Source organism: Arachis hypogaea, chromosome 10 (assembly GCF_003086295.3).
Source record: "Arachis hypogaea cultivar Tifrunner chromosome 10, arahy.Tifrunner.gnm2.J5K5, whole genome shotgun sequence".
NCBI lineage: Eukaryota > Viridiplantae > Streptophyta > Magnoliopsida > Fabales > Fabaceae > Arachis > Arachis hypogaea.
Window position 1 is genome coordinate 31,351,808 of NC_092045.1, and position 20,616 is coordinate 31,372,423.

The 20,616-nt window shown below is 36.2% G+C and overlaps 1 protein-coding gene across 1 annotated transcript; it reads left to right on the forward strand.

The window, feature by feature from the left end:
- Positions 1-17,004: 17,004 nt before the first annotated feature.
- Positions 17,005-19,323, forward strand: LOC112717486 (protein FAR-RED IMPAIRED RESPONSE 1-like). Its single transcript, XM_025769500.1, has 4 exons — positions 17,005-18,423; positions 18,692-18,999; positions 19,130-19,184; positions 19,288-19,323. Exons 1-4 carry the CDS (start codon positions 17,005-17,007, stop codon positions 19,321-19,323), a joined length of 1,818 nt encoding a protein of 605 aa, XP_025625285.1.
- Positions 19,324-20,616: the final 1,293 nt, after the last annotated feature.

Consider the following 20,616-nt stretch of genomic DNA (forward strand, 5'->3'; position numbering starts at 1 on the left):
GTGTCAGTCAGGTAATGTTTATGAAAAATAACAGTAAAAAATGGAACTGGCCAGAAAAATATTTTGAATATAATTCGAAATAAATATTTTAAAAATTGGATCATAGATAGTGCTAATGGGTAGAAAGACAAAAAAAATCTTTCATCCTCGTTAAGAATTTGTTTAGGTGAGTTTTAAAAAAATATCTTTTTTAAAATTATATTTTTTTAAAAGATATTAAAAAAATAAAAATAATTTTATGTTAAAATATTTCATATAAAAAAAAATTATTTATGAATTATGTTTAAATGTAACAATATAAAAATATTTTTTTATTTTTTATGTAAAAAATATTTTTTTAAAAAAAGATGTAAACAATAATTTTTTTAAAAAAGATATTTTTTATCTTTTTTAGTACTTTTAGAGTCAATTGGGACCAGCTTTTGAAAAAAGTATTTTTTTCATTTTTTTTAAAAAGATATTTTTTTAATAAACAAAAATTATTTTACATTTGGACTTTGAATAGACTTTCTAAAAGAATTTTTAAGTATTAAAAATATTTTTTGCTTCTGCTTTCTTATAAGGTATAGTTGCCTTTTAAGAAAAGCAAATAATTTGCTTTTTTTAATAAACATAAATTTTTTTTAAAGATGTATCCAAATGTATTTAAAAGGGTTAGGTACGATTTTGGTTCCTAAAATATAGGTTGAAATTTCTTTCGTTCACAACTTTTTTTACATACAAAATTATCCTTAAGGTTTAACGTAGTTTTAAAATCGTTCTTTTAATCTAAATCTTATAATTTTGGGATAAATTACCCAAAACAAAAAATTAAAAAATTAAAAAAAAATAGAAAACCATTAATAGAGAAAAAAGGAACCACAAAAAGCCATTAATAGAGCACCACCGCCAATAACACCACAAAATATTCAGTAACAACATAATATTCAAATTCAAGAACAACATCTCTTCTTCTTCATCACAGCATCAACAACAACAACAATGAAATCAGAAGCAAAAACAAAAGAAACATAAATGAAATAGTGGCAACGAGTGTGGAATAGTGACACAACCGTAAAGTGGCGAGCAATGAGGAGAAGTGGCGACATCAAGAAATAGCAGCGACAGCGACTCTGTCTTCTCCACGAAGTCATCTCCACCACACCCGCTCATGGACATGTTTTTCTTCCGCGAACGGTTTCAGATCTCCTCTTCTTTCCTTCTTTGGCGGCGATTTCGGAGTATAAAGGCAATGGCGGTAGCACGACGGTTCCAGCGAGCTCGTGCATATTTATTTCAAAAAAAGGGTGTGATGAAGAAGAAGAAAAAGAATAAGGGAATTGTATTTTGGTCCGAAAGACGATTTTAAAAATAAGTTGAATTTTAGGGACGATTTTGTATGCAAAAATAGGTGAAAACCAAAATTTTTTTTGGCTTATACAAAACCAAAATCTTACTTAACCTTATTTAAAATTTAATAAACGTATTTTATTTATGATAAAAAGTACTTTTCTTACTCAAATAAGTCAATCCAAACTAACACTTACTTTTACTAGTAAAAAATTTTCAAACATGTTAAAAAAAAAATTATTGAAAAATATATTTTTTATTAACTTAAATGGCACCTAAACAAGTACTAGAAGGTCTACAATTAGAAGTGGCAAACGGGACAAAATCCGTTGGACCGATCTACGTAACCCGCTAAAAAAGGCAGGTTGAGTTGAAAATTTGAAACCGTCAAACTTAAAAAGTCCGTTTAACTCGCACCGTTGGCGGGCTTTGGCAGACAGGGCGGGCTTTTCCACTGGGCCAAGTGTTTTTTTTGTCATGGCCATTCAAATTTCTATGATGTTATTGCTCTACAAGAGGATGAAGATGATAATTGAATATGTTCTAAGTTATATTTTAGATTATGTTTTATGTTTGATTGATTATAAACGTGAAGATGTTTAATTATATGTTTTGGATAATGTTTATTTTGTTTTGGACAATGTTAGTTTTATTATTTTATTTCAAAAAATTTAGTTTATAATTATGTTTATTATATATTTATAATTATAAAGACTTTAATGTTTGTGAATTTAGAAATTATAAATTTTTTTATTTATTTAAAATTTTAAATTTATTAAAATAATTGTTAAATTATATATATTAATTAATATTTAATGATTTATAAAAAAAAAGATTTTGTCAAGATGAATAACACCATTTTGGTACTAGAAAGATTCTACTTTTAAATAGTACCTGAAGGAAAGAAAAGACACTCTTGGACCTCAAAGATCACAAAAGTTGACAAACATAACTAACATGGAACCTAAACGATCACAAATATTTCACAAACTTCACCAATGTCTTTGGGGGGCCACGAATGTCTTTTTTCATTTAGGAGCTAATTTGTTGAAATTAAAATCTTTTCAGTGACAAAATGGTACCCTTTTCTAAGACTTCAAAACTTTTCTACTTTATTATCTTCTATCACTAACGTCCTAAGTCAGTGTCTTAACACCAGAGTGTATTCTGGTTAATATGTAGGCTTTATTGGAGCTTCTTAAGCATGTGGAAAACCTTCACATCAATCCAAGGATGAAGAACCTCTTTGATATTTGGTCGAAGAATATTGGATCAATGAAGAGTTGGCCAATAGAAGTAAGTTTTAGCAATAACATGTTAAAGCATGTGCATGCTCACACACCCAGACAAAGAATGCCAAGAGTTGTAACTGAAATTGCCATGACTTGTGAGAGTGTATGAATAATTTGAACTGAGGTGTGTCTGTCCTGCAAAAGGTTATAGAGATTTAGATCACCAACTACCTAACCTTTAAGGGTTAATGTGTTCAGCCTTTTATCTCCTTAGGCTTACCATCTGAGTCTCAGAAATACTTGTTTTTCCCAAGCAGAGTTCTTTTAGTTTAGTGCTATTATGCTAATGCTGCATTTTCAACCACTCTTGAAGTTTCTTTCTGATTGTGGCAGTGTTTTTTTCCTTTTTATTTTATTGCACATGCAAGCTAGGTGAGAGCAACGAGGGTTCTAATTGTGTTCTTATTCACATTTTTGTTATGTTACAACTCTTTGGTGGATAAAACTAAAGTTTTCTGACCTATTAGAGCAATATGGTAAAATATAAAACACTCGCATTTAGATTGGACAAGATTTTATCATAAAAGGGATGACACATCAGCTTACTGATAATAATATTCCAGGTGATTGAGTGATGCAACTCGTGTTCTAAATTCAGGTTTGTCACACTTCCTGTAAACATGTGGATGAGTTATCTCAATGATAATATTCTAGGTGATTGAATGATGCAACTTTTATGCTAAATTAAGATTTGTGACACTCCCTGTAAACATGGAGATGGATTATCACACTTGACCACCCTAAAAATACTGGAAATTATCTGCTACCTATTAAAGTTATCACCTCACAAGAAATTTACAGATTAGAAGTGCAGAAGGAACCTAACCATTCCAATACTCTTAACATTCTTGATCCAACTGATTTTATTTATCATCTACAGTCAATATTTGTATAATTGAAAGTCCTACTGTATTGTTAAGCTTCTATTAATTTGTGAACAAAGTAGAACCCTACTATTATAGTTAAGCTTCTACATGAATAAGCTTCTTTCAAAGAAATGGAACATGGCTCTAATCTGACTTTTGATTTAGTGCCTTGACATATTATTTAATTATTGTTTTCATTGACAATGCATTTTTCTCCTTCATCAATGATCATTTTCAGTTCGAAATTCCATCACCAGGTTTGAGAAAGACAGTGTTGTGGTAGTAAGGGGTTGCTGCTCTAATTTTTTCTTCCACTTATTCTTTTTTATCACATTTTCTCTTTCTCTTTTTCGTTTTTTTTTATTGTTTTCATTTCTCCTGTAGCCTTGAGCAAGAAAAATTTGATGTTGATCCTGTGTCAAAGACAATAATGGGCTTGACACTCTATATGCTGTGGTATTCAGATTCTTCTATCCCCAAAGAATTTCAGTGGAGGGATTTAGACCAGGCTGACTTTCAAGAGTACTCACATAATACAATTGAATCCTTTCTAGTAAACTCCCAAAGTCATTGTGAATCAGACACCTCTGTTTTGAAGGATAAGCATATATCTAGGGATGTTGGGTTCAACAATGGAGATTGATGTTGATCACAGAAGAAAAGCATCACATCAAAACTTATAGCCAGAAGAAGGTTTTCACTCGAAGTCCAAAAAAAATGAAGGAAGTAGAGACTCCTTTTCCCACCGTGAAGGTCTTACACAAGATACCTTAAATGTTATTAGTAAGTTTTTCAATATTTGTTTTCTTATTTTTCTTTTTCCTTCTGTTGTTATTCCTTCCTTTTGGCCATTCTTTTGTTGGAACACATTTATTTGCTAGATCATTCACAATTGGGTCTGTTAGAATGCACATGCTTGCATATTGTTAAGCATTGATTTTCCTGCCTTCCTTTTTGTTTCATATGGAAGATATTTTCATAACCATTACAAGACTAGATTGTTAATGATTATTTTGCACATGATCTTTTATGACAATCTCTGTTCAGTCTTTATATCTGGATAATGAAATATTATCCAGCGTTCTTGTTTCACTAGGTGGTGTAAAGTGTCAACTATATGCATCAATCAAACATCGTAATATCCTACCATAAATCAATTTGGAGAAAATTGTCTGTGAACAATTTATTGATAAAATAATGGGATAAGTATGATTTTGGTCCCCAACGTAGGGGTCCAAAATTTTTTTCGTCCCTTGCCTTTTTTTCGCAACAAAATGGTCCTAGAAGTTCCAGTTTGTTTTAAAATCGTCCTTTGCCCCCAAAAATAATTTTTTAATACCAAAATGCCCTTGCTGGTTGGTATTCCTTCCTGCGAAATCATTTTTCCTTCCCGAATCAACGCATTGTCTGAGAATAGGATTGCAGAGTAAAACGTTTGTGTGAAACGATTGTTTGAAACCCTTGGAAGGCTTACTTGCGAGGACTATTCTGCGTTGGTAGCTTGAGAGAGGTTGCCGCTCAACTTTGTGTGGCGTTAACTTGGCTTCGTTCATACAGAAAGCCCTTGGCGAGGTAAGCATTATGTGAATGTAATTTCTCGTTTGTTAATGTGGATTGTGCGATGGTGTATTGAAGGCTAGGGTTTGAACTGATTGTAGTTATTGTTGTTCATAGTTGGTTGTCTAACTCTCTGTGTTGATTAATAGGGTTTTTCGGGGAGGAGATGGCGCTCTTCAACATGCGGGTGCACCATGGTGGGACATTTGGATATGAGAATGGTGCGCTCAAGTACTTGAAGGGGCAATCTACAGTTGTGGAGGACATTGACGGCGATCGGTGGAGTGTGTTTGAGGCATACGAGGAACTGAGACAACTTGGATACCTGAAATCCACCATCGCCGCGTTATGGTATAAAGACCCAACTGTGGATGATTTTGAGAGTCAATTGAAGTTGTTGAGAGGGGACACAGAGGCAATTGAAATGTGTACCATAGCTGGGAGGAGAGGCTTTGTTGATCTGTTTGTGGTGCATGAGGTTGAGGAGGCCGATGGGTTCCCGGAGGTGGGTTTTCTTGACGTGGGGGGAGAAAGGGTAGGTGGTGAGAATGAAGAACCTTTGGGTGGTGGTCTGGATTTAGCGGTGTTCGAAGGGAATGTACAAAAGAGTGATGGAGCTAGGGTTGCTGCTGAAGCCGAATGCGAGAATAAGGACGATGGAGCGGAATTAGGCCAAGAAGGACATGAGGTAGATAGTGACGATGTTACCAGTGGTGAAGATAGTGATGACCCAACATATTTGCCATCTAATGAAGAGGAAAATAGTGTGGAAGACATCCACTTCACTGACAGTGATGAGGTCTACGACTATGAAAGTGGATTCAGTGAAGATAATGCCAAGCCGAAGGACTGTAAAGCAGAGAAGGGCAAAAAGGTTGTGACTAGTGATTTGGATGATGAGGATGCAGTTGACAGTGATGAATTGGAGCAGGACCATGTAATTGCAGTGCACCTCATATACCCCTGCAGAAGCTGAGGATGATGGCCTAATTACCTCCATCGCAGTGGGAAAATCTTTAGGATATGCATCTGAAAATGTTTTCTTTCTCATGTGTTAATGTTTTGCAAGCAGTGTTTTTACTTTTGGTACTGGATATTTACCTTAAGAACATTACCTTAGTTACATTGGTTTGATTACTGTATTTTGGTATTAAGTGCTTTAGGACACTTGAAGTATTGCATCTCTGTGTTTTGGTATTAATTAAGTGTCTTAGGACACTTGAAGTGTTGCATCTCTGTGTTTTGGTACTAGCCATATGTAGAACAAACAGTTTAACTGTGTATGTTTTAAGTAGGCTGCAAATGAAATCTTTGCCATTACTAATTACTGAATTTTCAGATCTTGTATTCAATGATTTTGTACTTTACTCAAAAATTACATTTACATTATAAAATAACACAACTCCACCATTAAAGAAGGTGATAATTTGGGCAACAATAAAGACTACTTTCCTTCATTAAATCAAACAGTTTCAAACATGCTACACACCTAAACCACTTTAACACCACAAAATACCCTCAAACTCTACCCACACATAACATTCCATACGAAATCATCTATAACCTAGGTGCATTCCATTCGTCTGCTTTAAGTTGTACTGATTCTGCAGAAATAAGAACAAAAACCCCACCCACCCAACAATACAAAGAGCACCAACAAACCAAAGCTTCATCTCCACCTCCTTCAATCTTGCCTTTAATTTTGTTATCTTCCTCCTATTTCTTGCAAATTCAACCTCTTGTTGAACACCTCCAGTTTCCAGATCTACGCATCTGAAGAAATCACAGCCATCCTGAACCTGACAGAAGCAACAGAAACATATGAAGAAATCCCAAATTCTCAGACCCACAATAGCATAATAGGAAGAACACGTTACCTCATAGTATACACAACCCCAAAATTTTCGTCCCGGGTTATCCTTCGTCGATGACGTTCGCAAAATCGGCCTCTCACCATGGCCACAGAGCAACTCCTTCGCATCTAAACGAAAACGTGAGGCTCTTGAGCTCTGGACAACCATGGACGCCGCTGTCTCCTGAACCCTAGCCGTCAACCTTCAGCAGAAGCTCCCGTCGTTCATCCTCCCTACCCTGCACTTCACATTCATTCAATTTCATTATTTACTCCTTTTATTATTATTTATATTAATTAACATTATCAATATCTGTTAAAACGGTCGTAACGGAAGCTAACGACCATAGGAGTAAAATCGTCCGAGGGACAATTTTAAAACAAACTGAAACCTCTGGGACCATTTTATTGCGAAAAAAAGGCAAGGGACGAAAAAAATTTTGGACCCCTACGTTGGGGACCAAAATCATACTTATCCCTAAAATAATTTACTATCTTAACTTTTGTTCTGAAATAGTTCATATCAATAAAGTGTCCAGTAAGTTATTTTCCAAATTTCAAATAACTTCAAATGAAAACTTATCAGGGAAATTAACTATATATAGGGTTTTGTGTGAATATAAAATCTGCTCAGAAAATGAATATTTCAAATTTTGAGGGGTTGTGTGCGAGAACTGGTATGAGTGGATGGTAGAATATGCTAACAGACTCCACTGCTAGCTCCACACTTTTTGTCAAGTTTCCCTTTCTATTGAAACTATCTCAAGCCCAATTCTCCTCTTTCTGAATATTGTTATATATTCGATTAGTTCAAGGGGATAACTGTAATTGGGGACTGTGAAAGTTAGGCATGCAACACATGGTTGAAGGGTTGTGTAACTGTGCTTAGTTGCCAAAAATTAGTGTGAGGGAAAGATAGACATGGATGATTCTATTTGAACTCGAAATAATGGTTTAGGTTTTTTTAAGTCATATCCTTAACTAGCACATGCACGTCTTCTTTAACATATTAAATTAATCCCTATGACGCTTTCTGCATGAAGTAACATTTGAGATACTGTTCCACTTTTTTACTTTTATTTTTTCATTTCTAGTTGTTGTTGATTGGAGAGTGTGTTGAAGAAGCACTAATTTTGATTGAGAAAAAGTGTAGCAATGCACCATCTGTGCTCCCTATAAGGTGCACATTATATTCTCATTGAATCAGCAATTTCTGAGATAAGCAGGTCCTACTACTAATGTTTTTTACTTGCAAAGTTACTGATGCGAACATTTGCAGATTGAGGGCTACGTTCTTGGAGCGTTCTGATCGAAACAACTCTGACTTGATTGTCACATGTTTGAGGATATGCTAATGAAGGATCCACAAGAAAGTTATCCCTTACCAAAACTTATCAGAATGTACCAAAATGGTATTGTCACTTAAAGTTGCATATTTTATATTTGAAGATTTCGAGATGTAACTTCACCCAAAATTATGCAAGAATTCCATGTTAAATTTATCTTGCCTCTATTGTTATATTCTCTACTCCCATATTAGCATCTTCAAATACAAATAACATGTTGTTTGACTGGATCTTGCACCTTACAGCTAGTTGCTGTGATATAGAAACATTTTTTATGTGATAACTTCATTCGTCTATGCTATAAAGAAAGCGAGCCTGTAGTTGCTCAAGATTCAGCTTTTGTCATTAACCAATTTCTTCTGATATTTTGCAGGTGACTATAGACTTGAATCTCTGTTCGAAATGATTGTTTTACGTTTAGATGCTACTAGTTCAGAATACAGTACGTGGAGGATGTTATCTTCATGTTTCTTTAAACTCTATCACTAGAAGATTGTATATCTTCAAACCATCATACTAATGAAGATGGACATAGGTAGGGCTGGAAGTGAGTCAAGCCAGCTCATGAGCCAGCTCGAGCTCGGCTCATTAATAGCTCGATAAGCTAAGCTCGTGAGCTGGTGAGCCAAGCTTGAACCTGGAATTGAGCTCATAAATTAAATGAGCTGAGCTTGATCTTGGATAAGCTCAGCTCATTAGCTTGTGAGCTGGTTTGATTATATATACATATATATATATATATAATAGTAATATATAATTATATATATTAATGATCTTAATTATTTAAAATTTTATATTTATTTATTACATATAATTTTGATGTAGGACATAAATAAAAAATTTATATTTATTGATAGATAAACAATATATAAAATTGTTCTTTTTAAATATTTTTAAAATATATAAGTTACAATTTATTGATATAAAATTATAGATTTTGTATTTATGTTTCTATTATTTGAGCCAACTCGTGAGCTTTCGATAAGTCGAGCTTGAGCTTAAGAAATACACTTGATTGTTAATGAGCCGAGCCGTGAGCCAAGCTCAATTTTGGTGAGCTGAGCTTGAGCTTGGTCTAGCTCGACTCAGCTCGGCTCACTTCCAGCCCTAGAGATAGGCAACATTATTCCTTTAGAAAAATCCCAAGTGTGTTTACACAGGAAATGTCCGGAATTTCTTGGAGGTTTCTGATGGCGGTTTTTGCAAACCACAAAATACCGATAAGTGCACCGGATCGTATCAAGTAATAAACTCAGGTAAGTGAGTGTCGATCCCACGAGGATTAATGAATTAAGCAAGCAATAGTTAATTGATTATTCTAGTCAGACAATCAAAATTTGGGTTTTAAAACATAAACAGCAATGAAATAAAGGCAAGGCAATGAGTAACGTAAGGATAATATGATTGAAAGAGTTAAGGCTTTGGAGATGTTAAAACTTTTGGATTAATATTTTTCACTTTCCACCTTAATCATGTAAAGATATTTTTATGGCAAATTATTAGTAATTAATCACAATTCCTTGGTGATTTAATTTCTCTTTAAACTAATTAATCACTAATCCCTTAGTCAATTATTTAAGAAAAGAGTTGAAGAATGGCCACTGATTTATAAAACCACAAAACTCATAAGAATCTCCGTTAGTTGATTTTATGTTATTTATCAATCCAGTTTCAAAAATTAAGAATTATGAGAATCAGTTTTCAAGTATAATTCAATTAATCAACTTTTTCAAGAAGTTAAAAAAATTCAAATCTAAGAAGAATTGTTTGTCAACATATTCAAACCCTTTAAGATGAAGAACGAAAACAAGTCTTAAGAAGTAGTCAATTACATAAATTAAAGGTAGAAAAGCGAATGTATTAAACCATGAAATTAACAGAATTTCTAACCTTAACCGAGAAGAATTAGAAACTCATGTTCTTCAAAGAATCCTTAAGAAATTAAAACTGTAAATTTTAGAAGAAGAGAGAATGAGAGAGGCGAGAGAGAGAGTATACCCCTTCTCTGTGAGTGATCTCACTTATTTATACTAAAATTCCTACTAATTCAAATTCGAATTCAAATTCTAAAACTAATATTATCTTAACGAGAGTGGTTAAGATAACTTCCTAATTTAAATTTAAAAAAACTAAATAATATCTTTTTCTAATTAAAAATAAATTAAATACATGAGACTGTATTGCTGAGGACATGGGGACCACCCTGGGTGAAGGAATTGGCACCAAACTTGAAGTTATGGCGTTTGGTGCCAAGGTTGATTCACGGACTAGTACTAAACGCCAATGTCATGGCGTTTAGCGCCATAATGCCAAAAAAAGTATAAGAATCGGCTTAACCACTTTAATAAAATAATAATTTAATCGCCCAAAATAGGTTTAAAAATATAGAAATGATATCTTAAAAATAAAAATGTGAAATTTGGTTTCAATGAATTTTTCTTAGTTGGAAAATGTATCTGTTGCGAAAATTTTTTGTAAAAATACGTACTGGAGCTTAAGCCAGCAGTACCGGCTCTAGTTTGCCTGGTACCATGTATTTTGGAAAAATTAAATTTACTGTTTTGAAAGGAAAAAATAATTTAGAATAAAAAACCGGACAATAATCTTAAAGGTTTTAGCCCAAAGTGGGCCAAACAGGTTAAAACCGCTAACGAGTTGGACCGGGCCCAAACCGGACCCAAGGTCCAACATATATATGTGTGTTTAATGAGCTTTAAGCTCATTTTAATGGGAAGAGAGAGAGAGAGAGCTCGGATAGGTGATGGTAGGGCGGGTGAAATTCCATTGTCACTATTCATCATCACCTTTTGAGAGCCATAACTTGAGCTACAGAGCTCCGATTGACGAGCCGTTTGCAACCACGCAAAGATCTTGATGAGCTCTTCGCTTTTATTTAGGCTTTGCTGGTAAGAACTCGAAACTCACACTCCAGTTTTCATCCCTTATATTTCTGCATTTTTTGGTTTGGTTTTTGAATAGATTTTGTGATTTTGTTTGTTTAGGGGTGATCTAGCATTGGAATATTGTTGGATTTTGTCCCTAATCTCGTTGGGTAAGGTAAGGTTTTACTAATTCCTTGTTCTTAGTTGTTTTGTGAATTCTAGGTTTGATGTTTGTATGTTATATGATGTTAGATTGAGTTTTGGTGTTTGTTGGAGTTGGTTTGAGGCTTTGGATCGAGCTTGGTGGCTTCGTTTTGGTGTTTGGTGCATTTTGGGAATTAGACAAGGTATGGTTTCGGTTTCTTTTATGTAATATGTATTGTTTCTGGACACTTAGGCTAGTGGATCATATGATAGATTTGAACTTGATTGTTGATAATTGTGATGTATAATAATTTTGATGATTATGATGATGTTGGTGAATGATGATGTTGAATAATGAGGATTGTGTGAAAGGATAATAACTATGATGTTGAATATTGAGATTGAAGTTGAATAATGCTAATTATGAAGATTGGTAATGATAGAATGATATTTGATGAGTGTGTTGGTTGAGAAATGGTTTTAGTATGAGAAAGTTGATGACTGGGGTTGAGAATTATGAGGATAGTGTATTGTAAGTGGAAATGTGGTAAGAGTGGTGAATTGAGACAAAATGGTAAGTGGTTGTGTGTGGTGTGTCTTATGATGATTGGGTATATTTTGGTTTGGTTTGGTTGTGAAATTTGGAAGTTTGAGAACCTAGTTAATTTTTGGTAAAAACCGGTTTTTGGTGAACTTTGACGGATCATAACTTGAGCCTCAATTTTTGAAATTGATTAAAATTTTATTGAATTAAAGTTTATCTAAAGATATTTAAATTGATATAAAGTTTGATGAAAATGAATTTTTGTAGAGAAAGTTATGAACATTTAACGTTTGGTGTTTAAAACTGAAATTCTGCAGCATTTAATTTCTGGGTCTGATGCAGCATGCGTACGTGACCACCTGCACGCGACGCGACCAACCCTTTTGAGTTTGGTATCTTGCGTACGCGAGCAAAGGAAAATGCACCCACGCATACACGTGACCTTTCAATAATGCACTCCTACGCATATGTGTGGCTTACACGTATGCATGACTCCCATTTTGCTGAACATGTGTTTTCTTTATTTTTAAGGATTCTCTAACTTTCCAAACTTCCTCCCAATGATATTTAAGAGTACTATCTAGTAATTAGGCCCTAAGATTAATATAGATGAGTTAGTGAATTAAAGTAGAAATTTATGTATGAGTTTAGAAAATGGTGGATTAGGCTTGGTATGTCAGTTGGGTGGTTTTGTCTTGTGAACTAATAGGGAGCCGGGTTGATGATGAACATGAGATATTGATGTTGGATGATGAGATGGAACTTGAAAATGAATGCTTATGGCTAATGAGGTTGAGTATGTGATTGTGACATGCTTTGTTATGGTAATTCGCTATGCTCCTCGGGCAAGGGTTGTGGTAGTCTCCCGCTTGTTGAGGTATTGATGTCGTCGTAGGGGCTGTGTCAGTCTTCCGCCTACGTTCGGATATAAGGGTTAAAGCTGGGCTTCCCACTCGTATTTTCTCACTCATGGAGAAGGTGGTAGGGCATTTATCCCTCGGAATTATTCCTCTTGAGCATGCATTTTCTCTCTGGTTGCAAGGTGGTAGGGCACTAACCCACGGAATCATGCGGCATTCAGAGGAAGGTGGTAGGACACTCTCCATCGAAACGTTTTCCTCTCAAAGGAGTGGGTGGTAGGGCACTCATCCCACGGAATTATTCCTCCTGAGTATGCGCAACAGAGAGACTAATTCGGGAGTTTCCGTCCGAATTTTGTGTCGGGTTTGGCACTATAACTGACATGTGATATCACAGCCAATAGGACAGACATTCATCATATGTATCTTATATATGCTTGCTTGCTTTGATTACTTGCGGTTTGCCTAAATGTATAACATGCCTACTTGCTTCTTGAATTACTTGCTATATTTGAATATTAACTATATATTACTTACTTGCATTATTTGTGATTTGTCTGGTGCTGAGGAGGTTAGGTAGGCGGTGGCGAAGGAATCGCACGGAGGGTAGGTTGGCGAAGGCTGTGGGACAATGGTAACTAGTTTTAGTTAGAAATCCCCTATGTTTAGATAACCCTTGTTTATTGTTTATGGTTTAAGTTATTTATTTTTGACAAGCATGGATATCTGTTTGGTATGAAGTTATAGGATTGCCTTCGGCATCTCAAAACCTTATATCTTACATATTGGGCACTGTTACCATACTGAGAACCTCCAGTTCTCATTCCATACTTTGTTGTTGTTTTTCAGATGCAGGTCGTAACCCACCTCGGTGAGTTACGGGATGGTGACAGAGCAGAGGATCTTTTGTTATCTTTTTGGTATTTTTGATTATTTTGCTCTAGTACTTTTTCTCACCTTTCTGTTTTAGACTTTATGGCCTTAGAGGCTTGATTTGAGAGATAAGTTGTATAAGCTGTTTTAAACTTCAAAAACTCTGTTGTGTTCAGTTTGACTAGCCGTCCTAAACTCTGTAGGCTGTAACTAGTTCTCTTCTTGGTATTTCATACTTATATATGTATATCTTGTTAACTTGATTATTGCCTTGTGTCTCCTGGAGCTATTTACAAGGTTTATAAGTATTATGTCTTGTCTTATTCGTGCTTAAGCGTTTAGTTATCGTGTGTGAACGCTTCGCGTTTTGTATTTTCGCTTTACGTGACTTTGAGCTTTATTCCTTCATCGGACTTCTAGTAATATATATATATATTGGACATATATTATATATTATAAGCTTTAGAACTGTCGTGGCATTTTGTTATTTTTCGCCTTACGGCTAGAGGTAACGCTTAGGGTAACGGGGTGTTACAGAAAGTATGACTCTATATCGTTGGAAGGCTCTGGAAGTTGGCTTTCTAATGCCACTGAAATCGCATTATTTGAACCTCTGTAGCTCAAGTTATACTTGTTAGAGTATGAAAAGGTATGGGTTGACAGCATCCACGAATTTTCTTTGTATTTGTCTTTAATTCTTGGTTTTTCCTTGAGCTTTTGCTTTCTTTTCCTAAAGTTTTTCTAGAAGAATCATGAAGCCAAAAAATTAAAATACTTATAAAATAATCTTGAAAATCATATAATTACCAAACAAAAATAAAAAATTTTCTATAAAAAATACCTAAAAAAAGTATTTAAGATGTTCATGCATCAGCCGTAGGAGCTGGCTACTAAGTAGTACTAACACATTTCAGCCATAGACATCTTAATTCAGATGTTGAAGGTTAAACTTTGCTTTTAATTAAGATCATTATTAATTTATTGTATTATGAGTTTAATTTGATATGACTTTTAGTGTAAAGTGTTTAATAATTTATTTTTATCGAATTAGATGCTTATATTTATATGATTTTTTATATGACATGTGGTTTGAAGGTTAGACTTTTGATTTTAATTACGATCATTATCAATTTATCATACTACGAGTTTTTTATATGACTTGCGGTGTAAAAGTGTTTAATAATTTACTATTATCCAATTTGATGCTTATGTTTATATGATTTTTGACATAACTTGTGCTTTAACTCAATTACTTTTGCTGACGTGACCACACAAAATTTAATATTTGTGTAAAATATTTTTACCGTAAAAGAACTTAAAAATTAAGACAAAGTCTTTGGTATAGACACCAAGATAGTATCTACATGTGTAGATAATGGGTGGCAAACTGTGGCAATGACATGTGGCATATGGAGGAGACAAAGTGATCAGGCCTTAACAGGAGTTGCAGGAAAAGCTGATGGGAGCACGTGAGGGAAGGGCTTTGGTTAGATGGGGTAATTAGGTGTTAAAACAATTAATCAGTTTTTGCTTATTAGGGCCCAAGCCTTGTGGCCCGTTTTTGTTGTTGGACAAAAATATATTGATTTTTTTTTAATCTGTTAACAAAAAAAAGGACCCAGGTAAACCTCAAACCTCTCTCGTGACCCAACCCCCTAACCTTGTTCCCTGAAACAATCATTCATACACGTACAGGAGAAAGCAGAGTGAAAGAAACCCCGACGGTGTTGACCTCCGCCTAGCCCTGCATGGTCGCCGACTGACGAAGGTCCTCGGCGCCGACGCCGTCCAAGGTCCCAAGCACCGCAGCTTCTTCCTCCATCCTCGCCGCCTAACCCAGATCCTGCATCATCACCGCCTGACCCAGTAAGTCGGGAGGTCCTCGCCGGGTCTTCATCTTTGCTGGCTTCTCGGCACGGACCCAGGTTAGTGGCTTATCGTCCTCATCTTCACTGAGGGTGTGGTCTTCTTGTTGAATTTTTTATTCTTTTTTTCTTCAAGTCTTCTTCGGTTTTGCCTTGCATTTTTGTTCTGAAGTTCGGTTCTTGGATTCTTATTCTTCGATATTCGGTTGGGTCTTGGTTTGAAGATTGATTCCGTCTGTTATTTGCAATATTAGTACTGTGGAAATTTATATGTATGGTTGCTATGGGTGAAAACTCACTCTGTTAGGCGGAGTTTACACTGTAAGGTTGCTAATGGCAGAAGCTTACTCTTATGCTAATGGTAGAAATTTGTATATTGTTGAATGCTATAAGCAGAATTTGAATGTCTCTGAAGTGCCTGGATTATTGGATTTGAATGTCTCTGATTCATTGAGTATTGAGTTGTGTTTTTGATATGAAATTTGTGATAAAAGATAACTGACTTCTCGTGATTATGAAATTTGTGTTTTCCCTCAAGTTAATTTTGGTTAATGTGATTTAATTGGGGTTTAGGGCAGGAACCGAAGAGGTTTTTTTAATTGGATTTGGAAGGTGGAATTTGGTTGACTTTTGGTTTAATTTGGTAACAGTGTTTATGATTGGGTTTATCTGGTTTTCATTCTTTTTGAAGTTGGTAATAGTGTGATTTCCCTTTGCTGTTTTGTAGTGTTTGTTGCCGAATGATGGTTGTTCTCTCTTGCCTCTGTTTAGTAATCTTTATTGAAATTATGTACATGTTCAATGCATAGAGGTTAAGGCTGTTGTGGTTCTCTGTTTGTTAAATTGTTGTTGTGTAGAGGCTAAGGCTGTGTATGAATATAGCAGAAAAAAGTTATTATTTAAAAAACCAACTATTACAACTTAATAGATGGAGTGCTATGGTGGGATGGGCAAGACAAACGGTTTGTCTCCAGATGAAAGTGAAAACGAGTTATGCCTTTCAAACAACAACGTTGTTGACAAGAATGACTTAAGAAAGGTTGAGTTGTTGTCGGATGAAGATGGTCGTGAATATGGTTACATGACTGGGTTGACTGCAGAGGACATAATGAAAAAGGTGTTTCAAAGTGAAGAGCATGCATATGAGTTTTATGGTAGGTTAGGGAAATGCAACGGATTTGGGGTCCGTAAGGGAGACTATGCAAAGGATGAAGATGGGAGTGTAGTGAGAAGGAGGTTCTTCTGTAATCGGGCTGGCCTAAGGGATGGAAAACACTACAACAAGCTAGACAGGAAGAGATGCCATAGGCCTGAGACACGCACGAATTGCCAGGCCCTGATGTCTGTATACCTTGATAAGGGTAGCTCGGTTTGGAAGGTTCAGAAAGTAATCCTCGTGCATAACCACGAGTTGATACCGACGGGAATGGTTCATATGATCCGAAGTTTCTGGGCGATATCGGATTCTGCAAAGGCCCACATGGATGGAATGCATACGTATGGGTTTCCGACATCTAAGATATTGGGGTACATGGCTGGGATTGCGGGTGGTTATTCTTCTTTGGGTTTTACCAAGAAAGACGCATAAAACTATATGGATCGGTCGAAGCGTGCAAAGGTGGTTGATGGAGACATGAACGCTGCTATAGTATACCTGGAAGGCAAGGCAGCTGCTGATCCCATGTCTATGGCCCGGTACAATTTGACTGAAGAAGGTATGTTGGGAAACATGTTCTGGGCAGATGGTCCTAGCAGAGTTGATTTTCAACACTTTGGAGACGTAGTTGCATTCGATTCGACGTATAAGAAGAACAAGTACAATAGACCCCTTGTCATATTCTTAGGTTCAAACAATCACAAGCAAACAACAATTTTTGGTTTCGGTTTGGTTTTAGATGAGACAATCAGTTCATACAAGTGGATGTTGGAGAACTTGTTAGAAGTCATGTGTGGGAAGCTACCCTCTGTAGTCGTTACCGATGGAGATGAATCAATGATTGCTGCAGTTAGGGAGGTGTTGCCCCGGGCAACCCATAGGTTGTGTGCATGGCATCTGCAGAAGAATGTGACCTCGAACAGCAACGAGCAGATGTTCCGTGATGTCTTTGCCAAGTGGTTGTATGCTGACATGGAGGTTGAAGAGTTTGAGTGTGAATGGGCACAGGTTGCTGAACAGTATGGGTTACTTAATAAGTATTGGGCGTTACAATTGTATGAAAAGAGGAAGATGTGGGCAAATGCGTACTTGCGTCGCAAGTTTTGCGCTGGGTTTCACACGATGTCTCGGTGTGAGGGCATCAATTCCCATCTAAAAAAATTTCTGTCGTCTAGGCACACTATTCTAGAGCTTGTGCAAAACCTGGAGCTACTAGTACGGGAGTACCAGAACAATGAGCTGGTTGCACAGTTCAGTTCAATTTACGGTGTTCCCGTTATGACGACCCGTCTTGATCCCATCGAACAGTTTGCTGCATCGGTGTACACGAAGGTCATATTCATGCAAGTGAAGAAGGAGATTGAGTCTATCTCGATCGTTAACTTCGTAAGCAAACGAAGGGTCTCAACAACCATGGTGTACACGATTGAGGAGTATGGATTCCCCGGGCAGAATGTGGTGGCATTGTACGATCCAAAAAGGGGTAGGTTGGTATGTCGATGTGGATTTTGGGAGAAAGAAGGTTTTCCTTGCAGGCATATGTTTTTTGTCATGAAGCACGAACACATAAAAAGAATTCCCGAAAGCTTGATTTTGAGACGATGGAGGAAAGATGTGAAGACAGTCAATGAATACACTGAGAAGACGGGACTAGAGGATGAGCGGGGTTTCTTGTTGAGACATGGAGCCCTGCATGCCGCTTCGCAGTGGATGTTGTTCGTCGGATCAAAAAACGACGATTTGTATAAGAAATGCATGAGCGGGATCAGGCAGATCTGCTATGATCTAGAAGCCCGCAGCGGCAATGACACGATGGATAGGAGTTCGAATGCTGCCGGTGCTGTTCGGGATCCAACCGTTGTGCGCACCAAAAGGGCACCCAGCACACGGGGACACAAAGGTAAAAAAAGAAAGTGCACGAGATGCAGGAAAATCGGGCACACAAAGCGGAGGTGCACGGAACCACAAAAAATGTCAACCTCGACACGATATAAACACTGTCCGAAGAAGGAAACGAGAGTTAGCAAACTCGAGGCAAACACTTGGTTGCAAACCCTATATTCACTACTTAATTAGTTTTACCTCATTAAGTAAGCAATTTTATATCAATTTTGTTGTCATGTAGGTTGTTTCTCTGCACTTTGACATGCACGCTGATCAAGGCAAACGGTTAGAAGAGGAAGATCATTGTCGTAGTGAGCAAGATGGCGGAGCTAACGACACATGGGACCATGTAATAGGCACGGCGCAAAGCCAAACCAGGAACATGCGCGGAGTGGGTAACACCGTCGACTGGAACATAGAGGTAATCGACTTGTGGCTTGGTAATCTCCCTTTTGATTGTTCCTCGTGTTCTGATTTCTCCATCCATAGAACATGCTTTGTGGCAGATATTGTGTTTGGGAATTTCTTGATATTTTATTTCATGGCGCTGTTTGTATTATGAGTTTATTGGTATGGAACTTGCAAATTAGCTGCATGTACTTGATTTTGTTATAGTCATCGTGGAGTAGAAGTAATTACTGTGATTCATTGATCTTCGGTGACTTTGGATTAATGTCAGGTTCTTCGTTGTAGGTGTTGGAAATATTGCGGTTGTTACAAGATCGCTGTTGAAGGTATCGAGCACATGGTGTTCTTTGTATGGATGGAAAAATGTTTTATACGTTACCAACTTTTTAATGGTTCTAAATTTCCTTTGTTTGTATTCCGTTAATCTAGCTGATGCCCGGAATCGAGCAGCTGCATCCAAGTTAGAATGAAAAGTAAATTATGGTGTTGTTATACCTAAATATATTGGATGAAATACTTTTGCAGTTGAAAGACAGCAGCATCTCTATTTGTTAGCCACGCAATTTATAAATTTATTTCAATTTTCCTGTTCCCACTTTTCATTGCATTTTAAGGCTAAAGAAATATTATTTGATGATTTACAATCTCTCAGGTCCAGGAATTTGTATCTTCGGGCATTGCCAGCGCAATGTAACCCATCGAGAGAAATATAAGTTTTCATGCATTTGTCTCAACCATGAACATGGATGCAGTGAAGTTAAGTTCGCCCAGTTGGAGTATTACAATTTCACGTTCATTTAGAAATCTTTTCTTATTGTACTAGTAAACATTTTTCGAGTGTTAGTTAATTCCAATTTTCGAGTATAAGTTATTTCAATTATTGATATGACATGTGTTTTATAAGTTTGGTTTACAAGATATTCCTAATTGGATACCAAGATCTTGTATAGGTAAAAAATGTTATAGAGTAATTCAAAGGTTTTTTACTAAGTAAAAAACAACGACAATTAAAAATTTTAAAAACTTTAGTTGCATATTGTCTTGAAAGAGAATTAGTTAAGTTTATTAGTTCTAACATGTAACATATACAATTAAAAGTTCAACGATAATCCAAAAGTTTGATATATTTATAAAGACTAACATAATTAATGCTTAACTAAATTAGATATCCCGGCTAGACTTCAAGGGGTGTTGTGTAAAAGGTTTCATTGATATTAGTCAAAGCATGTGATTTAAAATCCATCACAATTTAGGAACCCTTCTAATGGGTTCAGGCCATCAGTGTGGCACATCTTTTCAATTTAATTACCAATTTTGGTAGCCCAAAATAAAATACCCCTAAACTGCATGCAACATAACAAAACCAAAAGGTTGCATGCAATGATAGAAGGAATATTTGGAATCACAATAACACGTCAGGAGAACGAAGTTCGTCCCCACCCATGAGGAGTTTTCCAAAAAATCACAATCCTCAACTATGTTAACTTAGATGGTTAGGCTTTAGCTGCTCATGCTGCCGGCTGCTGCATCCTCTTGTCCGCCATCCTTTGCGTCACACACATCACTGTCGAAGTAGCTCTTCACGGAGTTATCCCAAAAATATCCAGCCTTCTGACATACCTCCTCCCTCTTAGGGTTCGACTTCGACATAACCAGATCCACGGCCAACCTCATCCGAGTTTCATCATCAACCCTCTACAAACAATAAAATGAGCCACTGTGTTATTTCCATACAGGTTCAAAGCTTTAGGGCTTTTC

What these genes read in the sequence shown, in the direction of transcription:
- LOC112717486 (XM_025769500.1), top strand. Translation starts at nt 17,005, where the DNA reads ATGGATCGGTCGAAGCGTGCAAAGGTGGTTGATGGAGACATGAACGCT. An exon ending in GTGCTGTTCGGGATCCAACC is followed by an intron (nt 18,424 to 18,691) that starts GTTGTGCGCACC and finishes GTTGTCATGTAG; the next exon opens with GTTGTTTCTCTGCACTTTGA. An exon ending in ATATTTTATTTCATGGCGCT is followed by an intron (nt 19,000 to 19,129) that starts GTTTGTATTATG and finishes GATTAATGTCAG; the next exon opens with GTTCTTCGTTGTAGGTGTTG.